This window comes from Anopheles cruzii, chromosome 3 (assembly GCF_943734635.1).
Source record: "Anopheles cruzii chromosome 3, idAnoCruzAS_RS32_06, whole genome shotgun sequence".
Taxonomy (NCBI): domain Eukaryota; kingdom Metazoa; phylum Arthropoda; class Insecta; order Diptera; family Culicidae; genus Anopheles; species Anopheles cruzii.
This window is the reverse complement of record NC_069145.1, coordinates 33044959-33055208: the sequence shown is the minus strand read 5'-3', so window position 1 is coordinate 33055208 and position 10250 is coordinate 33044959. Positions and strand designations below refer to the sequence as shown.

At 46.4% G+C, this 10250-nt stretch overlaps 2 protein-coding genes across 2 annotated transcripts in view; one reads left to right on the top strand and one right to left on the bottom strand.

The window, feature by feature from the left end:
* The first annotated feature begins 942 nt into the window (after window positions 1–942).
* On the top strand, window positions 943–2336 carry LOC128270254 (cellular tumor antigen p53-like). Its single transcript, XM_053007656.1, has 3 exons — window positions 943–962; window positions 1025–1073; window positions 1139–2336. The coding sequence occupies exons 1-3, from the start codon at window positions 943–945 to the stop codon at window positions 2225–2227; spliced, it is 1158 nt and encodes a 385-aa protein (XP_052863616.1). The 3' UTR covers window positions 2228–2336.
* A 1220-nt stretch (window positions 2337–3556) lies between these two features.
* Window positions 3557–10250, bottom strand: part of LOC128275275 (dedicator of cytokinesis protein 1) — a 32586-nt gene continuing 25892 nt past the window's right edge. The window contains exons 4-11 of the mRNA XM_053013724.1: window positions 9619–9732; window positions 7279–9162; window positions 6690–7195; window positions 6491–6598; window positions 6172–6279; window positions 4793–4868; window positions 4516–4725; window positions 3557–4453 (exon numbers count right to left, since the gene is read on the bottom strand). Coding sequence (XP_052869684.1) covers window positions 3854–4453; window positions 4516–4725; window positions 4793–4868; window positions 6172–6279; window positions 6491–6598; window positions 6690–7195; window positions 7279–9162; window positions 9619–9732 — 3606 coding nt within the window. The 3' untranslated portion in view covers window positions 3557–3853. The remainder of the gene's footprint in view (window positions 4454–4515; window positions 4726–4792; window positions 4869–6171; window positions 6280–6490; window positions 6599–6689; window positions 7196–7278; window positions 9163–9618; window positions 9733–10250) is intronic.

The following is a 10250-nucleotide window of genomic DNA, read 5'->3' as shown; positions in this document are numbered from 1 at the left end:
CCTTGTTCTTCCTAAACCAATTAATTTTGTAGTGTTGTACTCCTTCTATCATTCTTTCCGGTTAGCGAATAGATTCGAGTTTCCGGTTAACAAATAGATAGATTCCAGATTTCTGATATTACATCTGAGCTTCCGGCATTTGCTTTGGAATAATTCATAGCTACAGAACCTATAGGAATTTTTGGTTCTTATCATCGTTTTGGAGATTTTGGACATGGAGCTTATTTCATATCTTTTAGTGGTTTTGTTGGTTCATTGTTTACGCATTGTTTTGGGTAGTTTAGATTTATTGATTTGATGATGAAAGTTTTAAAATTGTCACAAACAAATTGGCTTAGACACCGAAACCAAACGAGACTGAATAGGCCTATAGGAACAGCGCCAACTATCAATGTGTACTTAAATGAGCTAGCAAAGTAAAAACATGTTGTAACGGCTGCTTAATGAGTTTTGAGCTAACCGTAAAGTTTCTTGAAAAACAGGCAAACGTCGTGAATTTCGAAAACGATAACTTTCAAAATGTCAAACGAAAAGGAACTTTTTATCGTTTATCTGTCAATGTCAATGTCGTTATATGTCAACAATCCAGCTGTTTTCAGTTGCATTTCGCGTCGGACTGGAAAATGTGTGGAAGCTGCGTTTTTGTGGCGTTATTTTGAATTGCGTTGTTTCGTAACTAGCATTAGGAAATCGAGTATTACTGTTGAAAGTATTGTCCGAAAGCTTTATTAGATAGCTGACTTATTTTGTGTCATACCGTTAAATTAATTTACCGACCAAAGAGATTCCGAGAAAACCGTGACGACTTCTATCGGTCATGTATTTACATGTTTGATGCTTTGTTATGTTGCACGCCGGTAGTGCGACATGTTATGATAGAATCCTGTGCTCAGCTGTTAAAATTAAACGGAGTTGAAATTAGCTTGGGAGGTAGAGATAACAATGTCTTTTCCGTGCGAAATGTAAGTTTTGTTATATTACAATAAGATTTACATTGTCTTAACTAACCTACGCATCATTGCAGCGACGATACGAACGCGGAGGAGGACCTATTCGCCGGCAGCGGATATTCGGTATGCTTCCGTAATTATCTGGCTCGATTGTTTCGATTAACTTCGATTTCTATTTCGTTCAACAGCAACAACTGCGAGATTTCGACAGTGAAACAATTGAGCACAACGCACTAGCGTTGGCCGCCCAAGTTAACGACGACTCCTTTTCGTTGGCGCCCATGAGCCAGGAATTGTTCGCCGAACCAGACAGCATGCTTCAGTTACGGTGCTCGCAGGACCCGACCGGTAAATACCCGTTGGTGGAAGAACTCTCTATCAGTGGTGTAGATTTCTCGGTCGAACTGTCCGGTACCGAAGGATCAGGCTGGGTGTACTCGAACATTGCCAAAAAACTGTTCGTTAAAATCGATAGCTTTTGCTCGTTCTCTGCAAATTTGAGCCCGAAGTTGATCGGACAAGGTTGGCATGTGCGTGCCATGTTACTATCGACGGTGCCAGACTCTTACCACGAGCCCATCCAGCGTTGTCCCAATCATCGTGCGAAAGATGACGAGAAACACAAGGACATAACCATGCATGTAATACGGTGTGCGAACGAGCATTCGCGTTATGTGGGAAAGGACGGTGGGACCTTATTCGAAGAGCGCTGTGCGGTGTTGCTACCCATGGAAAAGGACAACCACAACGTTATGATTACGGTGCAGTTCGTGTGCCAAAATACGTGCTTTAAGCAGATCCGAAAGACGGGCATCGTGTTCACGCTCGAGGACGCCATCGGCTGCGTTTGGGGACGTCGAGTGTTTGCGGTGAAAATTTGCACCAACTTTCGGCGCGACATGCTGAACGAGGAAAAGGTGCTACGTCACGTCAATGCGCCCAACATCTTCACAGCCCAAACCTCCGCCAATCGACCGCGTAACCGTGCCCGAGGGTTTGGAAAACATGGAGCCAGAAATGGCAGCGCCGGAGCAATCGTGCCGAAACGAGAACGGCTCGAAATCGAGTCTTGCACGGTAAGCCTGGAGATGCCCAGCATGCGAATGGCGAAGCGGGTCAATGATTACGCAATCGGAATGATTTCGGCGTCGGTTCTACGGGCAACTAGCGATGAACAAAAGGCGAAACTGATGGGGTACCTTGACAAGATACGCCAAGACAGTCGGTCGCTTTTCATTGGCAACAGTCAGTGTAGCATCGAAAGCGACATTCTATAGCAGGCTGTGCCAGTGTCAAAGAGGGAGGAAAACATAATTCATTTTTTTTACTAATGTTCTTTTCATCTTAAAACTGTATTTTCGATCGTATGCTGTATTATTGCTTTGAACCATCGCGATTTTATAAAAGTTGACAACTCACTGAGTGGAGCAAATAAATATGAAGAGCCAATGACATCAGTGTGGCACATGTGGCCTATGAAGAAGAAGCTAGAATTAAAATATGTGAAATGTAACTCTGTAAGACCAATGTGCAAAGTGCAACTGTCGGCAATGGCGTACCTTAACAACCACCTTTCCACGGGAAGTGTGCGATATAAGTAATTTAAGTAAGCATTTTTTCACATTTATTTTCATATCCGGATTTATTCACGCCATTGCATTACTATCTTAATAGACAAAACTTAAAACTAAGCTTACACAATGATCACCCTGTGTTAAACAGAAAACTAATGCATAAGATAAAGTGAAAAGAAATGTGAAGCAATCTGAATTGTGCTGTCGCGGATGAAACGGTCGAATCGATGAATGTTGAATTCTTTGTTGGACTTTTACAAGACCACCACTGTTGTGCGATCTTGTGATTGCAATATTTTTCTATAAATAAAGTTCCTTTTACATTCTTTATATCAACTTGTAGAATTTCACTATCCTCGTGTGAGGCAAACGCACAAATGGGATCGTGTCCGCCAATAAATAAATTCGCCACGACCTCAATTATGACTGCAACACACCATTACTCTCCTTCTACCGTAATACCGAAAGAAAGGTTTTAAATATATTTGATATATATTTTCATTCTGTTTGTGGTCAGGAAACGGCTCGACACTTGAAACCGACACAAGTAATAACGTAATTATCTTTGGTTACTCCGAAATTGCACACACGTACGGTGTGCTAGCGATTGAACCTTTGATCTTATGGCTACAAAGAAGCGGAACCCTAACCAAGCATTGACGATAAAAAATGCTCACATTAGAGGTTCTATTGCTCAGCAATGATCTTGCCGCTTGTCCGTCTTTGCTTAGGCTATAGTTTGAATTTACATAAAACAAAAATAGTAAAACCTAGTCAACAGTTAAAGTATGGCTTTTGCGCTGTGCTCTGTAGTGTAACGTAATTTGCGACCAAATGACGGCTAATCTATTAGTCTTTTTTCGAACATTTTTTTTCTAAATATCATTCCTAAAAGCTTCTCTCCGTCCAATTCCTACATCATTTCTGTGGATAGCTCACAGGTATGGCCTGCCTTTCCGGGAGCACACCTCATCGTTTGCTACAGTCTTTTGAATTGATGATAAAATTCGCAATTTCTGGTTTTCCGTACCACTAGGCCGTAGTTCTCACTCTTCTTTTGTCTTTACCTTTAACGTAAACCTGTTAAGAAAATAGTACATCTGCAAGAAGACTAAGTTATCGTTACCCGCGTTTGTACTTTGCCCTTCTATTCTGTAGTGTCTTTACGTGCATCTGATAAATATGTAGGTTTGTGCTTGCATGGGCAGCGCTACTTCTAGTTCCGTACGAATTCCGTCAATCGAATAGTGTCACATCCGATTTTAAATTACATTAAAACGACAGACCACAATCCTCAATGCCTCAATCACCAATCCGTCACGTCCCGTTCTATGCCTTAGAATTTCGTGCCGGTTTCGGTGGTGGTGTCGGTGGCCGCTTCCGGTCGTCATAGACTCCTCCTAATCCCGCTAAACCGTTGCCAGCGGGAGGAGAAGAGTAGGTCGCTGACGGGCTCGTGTTGATCACGAAAATGTTGTGGTTTCGCGTTTCAACCACATCGTACGATGCATTAACGGCCACAACGGTTGCTGCTGAAAGCGAACTGGGGCCCGTCCCACTGTCTAGTGACGTCATCAGTGGTTTAAAGGTTATGTAGTGACTTGCGTTAGTGGACTGTTGGGATAACCGTTGCTCGAACGTCCTGGATGGCAGATTGGTGTAGTCACTGTCGGTGCGTGTTTTCAACGGCAATGGTGGCGGCACTGCATCCTCCTCAGACGTGGTTGAATCGTTCGTGATGATCGAGTTCCGGTTACTGCTGCTTTCCGCCGAGCCGATCGAGTGCGTGTCTCCGCTGGCTGCGCCGTTGGTAGGCGCACCTGATCCAGGTATCGTTTTGTTGCTCATCGTAGGTGTCGCAATACTCGGTGGTCTTGAGAGACGCTTCTCTTTCTCCACCTCCGAACGTAGCGGTCTCTTTGGGTGTAGCTGGAGACGGGCATAAAGAAACAAATAAGAAACAAACTCGGCCACCTTCCAAGGATGCGTACCTCTTCGGTTAGTTCGAATACATGCAACGAGTTGGTTGGTGTGGTCGCCGTAGAGGATACCGTAACGGTGCCGGTTGAGAGAAGACTAATTGCCCCACCGCTATCCCGGTCGGAGGACATAACGCTGGAACTGTGCTCGCTTGTGGTCGATATCGGGCTGGTGTAGAATTGACTGTTGGACACCGACAAGCTGAGTGACTCACGATCCATCTGTAAAAGAAAATAATTTTTATTCATCATCAAAAGGGCACCTTTTGTAACATCGCCCAAACCTTACCTTTCGACTCGATCGGCGCTTCGTAAGAGTTTTATCCTTTTTCGCCTTCGATCCGGGCGAGGTGCCAAGAGACGTTCTGATGTCATACAACGAGCAAGACGTAAATAAAAATGAAAAAATAATATAAAATGAAATGAAATCAACCTCAAATAGGGAAAACTCATAAAAAGAACAAAAAAGACACTCTTTCTGTACACACAAGCCGGGGAAATGATGCAATGAAAGCGAAGTAAAGTAATAGTCTCCCGAACAGGCCACAACTAAACTAAACCCGATAAAGATGCGCGGAAAAAGCAGAAAAATGCAAAGAACGAAAGAGACCCTCACGCTAAGGCGGAAAACGGAAACGAACGATCTAATGTTGAAGGAAAGAAAAAATATGCTGCGACATAATTTTCCCATTCGTATGCAGAATGTGTGACGATAGATCGAGTCTAAGGTGCGACCATCGAAACGAGAAAAGAAAGAGCGAAAAAGAAATAGAAATAGTGGGGAGAAAAAACGGAGACAAATTGTTATTATTTGCAAACGATAGTTAGAGGAGAACTATGGAGCAGGATCTTGTGTGGCACTAGGACCACTCCTGTAGTTTGAGGATCAAAACCACGAGACGACTCGTGTTGCTCAAACGGACTCGTGGAAAGCAAACAGAGAGAATGTGTACAGTCAATATTAGAAAGGCTACGCTCGGATATCAGGCTCGAGTTTTGCAGGTTTCCACTCCGCCGAAGGTCTGCTTCTTTGGGATGGTACCGAGAGGAAGGAACCACAAAACACGTAAAACGTTAACACTCAGACTCACAGCGAATCATACGCTCTACACCAGCTGCCGAGTGGCATAGTCCTTCGTTATCAATGTCGGCCGCACTCTGAACAGCACCAGATAGCGAATGTGAAGCGATGACAATTGCAGATTTGACGCACTCCGAGAAGACTGTGTGTCTATTTTGTTTTTTGCTAGCTAGCCCGGTGGAAGAATTCTTAAAGTGCTTCTACATTAAGCGTAGTAACTGCTAGGAGCAGCAGTAAGTCGGCCACCTCCGAACAAAGGTGCATCGAAACTCTTCCGCGTCCCTAAATATCACCAGCAAGTACCAGCAGCGATCTTCGTATCGCACGAAAAACAGAGTTTTTTTGAGAAAAAACAAAAACGAAAAACATTAAGCAAACCACAATGCGAGAAACAAATTGATTCGCGAACTTAGCTAAAACAAACGCAACACAAATGGTTCCGATGTGTTGTTGCATAAGCGTTCTAGATAAATATGTTCGCGTGTGTGCTACTGTAGGGAGAAAGAGATATCTCTCTCCGTGTCATGTGAGTGTACGGACACAAAAACCGAAAGGTTGTGAACAAATTAAATAGTAATCATACGCACTGCCTGAGCTTGCTGCCAATCTTGGTCGAAAGGTTGGAAATGATTTTCCCACCCGTACCGTTGGCCGTGAAGCTGGACAAACTTATTCGATCAAACTCGAACAAGTCACTGTGTGCGCGCGGCGTTTGAATTTTGTGGGCCAATCAGGGTTTTTAGCACGACACAGTTTTCGTTCAACGATTTCATGCCGATGGGTCGACGACGAGTACAAACGCAATGAAAGGAAGGGAAAGGAAACATTTTTTCAGTGTTGGTCATGGCGCAGGGGTGTTAGTCATCTCGGAAACGGTGGAGAATCACTGGTTACGGCCTCGCTTACCTCGCTAGATTGACCGTGTTGAAGTTGGCCAGATTGGCAAAGGTATTTTTGAATCCTCCCGAGCTGGTCGTCGTCGGACGACTATTCTGGTTCTTCGAACTTCCGCTGCTGCAATGCACAAACGATGGAAGGAAACCCGCATAAGTAAAAGGTACCCGCCAGAACCCAACGGTTTGAACTTTCGAACATTGCTACTTACTCAGACGAACCGACACTAGCCTCCGACAAGCGACTAGAGTCCATGCTGATCTGCGGCACGGCCGAAATGTGCCTACGGAGCGTTACTTCTGCATCGCGATCGATCTTAATGTCCGTGACCCGCTTGCCGTACTTCGCTTCCACATTGACCTGTATCGTGGCGAAACACTTTTCCAGCTGATCGTGCAACGGCAGCAAACTGGCCGGGGTTTTCATCTTATGCAACAGCAGCGCCACTTCGAGCAGCGGTATCTGGGAGGCGATTAGATCCTTCAACCGCGCTACCAGATGATCGTCGCCCGGATGCCGCTCCAGGTAGAGCGGTGTGAGGAATGCTTCCTCGTAGATAGGAATGCCACCGTTGATCGCTGCATCGACTACGCCCTTGATGATGGCACTGAGCGAATGGACCGGAATACGCGGATCGCTCTGGTGCTCGAGCACCAGGTCGCGGATTGCCCGATTTTTCGTGTCCATCGTTTCGATCGCCATCTCAAGTGGTGTTATCTGCAAAAGGGGCAAAACAGCAAAAAAATGAAATTAACATCACGCCCGATGATCAGACGGTCAAACCAGGCCAGTTTCCCTACCGTAACCGTTTCGCAGCACTTGACCGGGAACCAGCGTAGAATACCGGGCAGTGGGTCCGTTGTGCGCATGATCGTCCGTTCGTACGATGTACCGGCGATGTCGTCGGCACCGGCGCTACTGTCACGGATTGGTCTTGAAAACTGAAACTCGCTCACATTGTTGGATTTGTAAAATTTGACTATATTGGAGGCGATGGTCTGTGTGTTTTTGTTCCCGAACCGAACGTCCTTGCTGAGCGGGTCCACCTTGACGATCTGCACAAACTGCCCGTCGCACTGCCGCACTTCGGGCCCGGGCGTTAGCGTCGTCAGCAGTTCGGCCCGCGGGTGCTGACTAAGGATGCGCATGTTGAACGAACCGGCGTCCTCGTATTCGTTGCCCCGGTATACGAACGCTTGGTTGCGCAAGAACTCCGGAAAGCCGAGCCCGAAGAACGTCACCCGGTAGTAGATCGATTCGTAGCGCGTCGTGCGTAGGATGTTTTCGTAAAACTGTGACATAAGCTTGTACAGCTCGCCCAGGCTCAGGTAGTCGTACACTTCGTTCTCATACTGCTGGGCCAGCTCCTTGCACAGCTCAATCGCACATTCCCACATTTTGCCCTGGTCGAACAGTTTGATCATGCTCCGGTACAGCTGCTCCTTCAGAGTGCGGTGCGTCGAGAAGAGGTAGTGGCGCTTCGATTTCAGCAACAGCGACAACGGTGTATCGTCCCAGTACAGCTCGTTGCTGTGCAGCTTTAGCGTGTACGCCGCCTCGGTGAAGTTGTCAAACTCCATGTGCAGCTCGTACAGTTTGTCCACGTACCGGATGTACATCTCCTTGCGATTCACGTCCGAGTAGAACTGCAGCAGACTCACCGTGCACGCCATGCGATTCTCTTTGCTTTCGTCGTGTATCAGACACCGGTACTCGAGCAGCTTCTCCATCAGGCGAGTCAGTATCTGCACACACTGCACACCGTACGTTTGGAGCGTACTGTGATTGCTGCACGATTCGTGCATAATCTCGTAGAACAGATCCTTGTACTCGGCGTCACCATAACCGCCCTCGATGTAGTGGTCAAGTTTTTCGATAATTTCCTTCTCGAAGTCGTTAAAGTTACCCTTGATGTGGGCCGTGTTGCGCTTCGTGTCACCGTAGCTCTCCGTGGCGTACCGCGAGCTGTAGTACTCGCACTGCATCATGTCGAAGAATATCGGTATGGTGGCCCTCCGTAGATCCTCCTCCGGGATCAGGCTCATCTCGAGAATCGGGCCCACGAGACGCGGTACGAACATGATCTTGTGTTCGCCCAGATTGAACCACATCTTCCGGATCTCGAACACCGTCTCCCGCCGGATGTCCCGGTAGCTGCTGCGGATCACCGACTGCTTCGTTTTGCTAAACACGTTCAGCTGCAGGGCCGGCTGCGTAAGGAACGTTATCGAGCACTGGAAGTAGTTCGACCACACCTGCTTCTCGAACGGGCTGAAGAACTGCTCCATTATGATGGCCGCAAAGTGCCGCAAGCTCTCCAGTATCACGGTGTTCTGGTGCATGATCATGTCCAGCCAGTCGGCCGGGAAGACGGGCTTCGAGACGAGCTCCTGGAACACCAGCAGTATCTCGGTGAGAAAGTCCAGCAGATCGTAGCTGGTCAGGAAACTGCGCACGTAGCACTGGTAGTGGGCCGTGTTCATGCTGCGAAAAATGCCCAGCATAATGGCCACCAGGTTTCCGACCAGCGGGTTACTGCGATCCATCGCGATCGAGCTCTGGATGACCGTTCGCAGCAGAATCAGCATGATGTCCCGTACGTCCCCATCGATCGGACCAATGTCTTCCACGCTTTGGAACAGCAGCTCCAGCATGTTGTTCATAATATTTACGCACTCGGCCACCTAATCCCATCCGGCGCGCGCGTTGTTAGAAACAAATAATGAGTAAAATGAGTTTTATTATAACAAAATGTTCATTGCATTCTTTTGATGTGTTATTGTGAGCTTCGCCTCCAAACTCCATACAGATCAGACTGATATCAAAAGCACAAGTGGCACTCTCGCTGCTCACACACAAACACACAACACTCTGGTGGGAAAAGTTTAAATTATTGCAAAAACTCTGAATAAAGACGGCAAAAGTGCACGCAAAACCGCCGGCGAAAGGCAAACAACTTAGTATGCGCTGCGAGTGTGTACCGAAGGAAGCATATTAGGCCGCGAAAGAAGGAAACATTGCGTTTAGGTTTTGACCGGCCGGTCATGGCCAATATGTATGTTTCCTAGTCTGTGGCGGGGAGTGGCTAAAAAGATAAGGCGGTTGAAGAATAAACAATAATCATAAAAGCTGTAGAGTACCTTTGTTTTGGCTGTGGTTTCGCGCGTGTGAAGCTGGGACTTGCTTTCCCCCAGCACTTTGGCTGCTTTGATAAGATTTTTCTCCTGCTGCCGTATGTCGCACATAAAGTCACCCTGTGCATCGTCACCCCACCATCACGTAAGTTTTCACCATCATCAACGTTCACCATCATTAGCACGGTTACACACCACACACCATCGTGAACTCCCCCCCGGGGGTTGTGTGTGGATCCGACAGATGGTGCAGAACGAGTGTGTACAAGTGTTTGTGATTGGTTCGTTTTTGTTTTGTTGTGTTTTTGTATCGAAAATATATTGTTTTTGATTGATCGTTTCCCGTTCGTAACCAACCGAAACAAACGTGTTGGTTATAAATGATTCAACAAAACCATATGCCCATTACCGGCCAACAAAAAAAGAAACAATAGAAAGGGGAAACATCACGACGCGATCGCGAAACACGCAGAGAAAGTCGCGAAACAATAATTGAAAATCGCATAGTAATATTGAATAATCAATGTAGAAAAAGGTAGTTTAAACCGGAACAACAAGAGAGCAAAAGAGAAGGTATTAAAAAGTTCGAGGAATAGTAGAAATGTAGGTCGGAAGCAAAAAGGGGTTGTGCACATAGT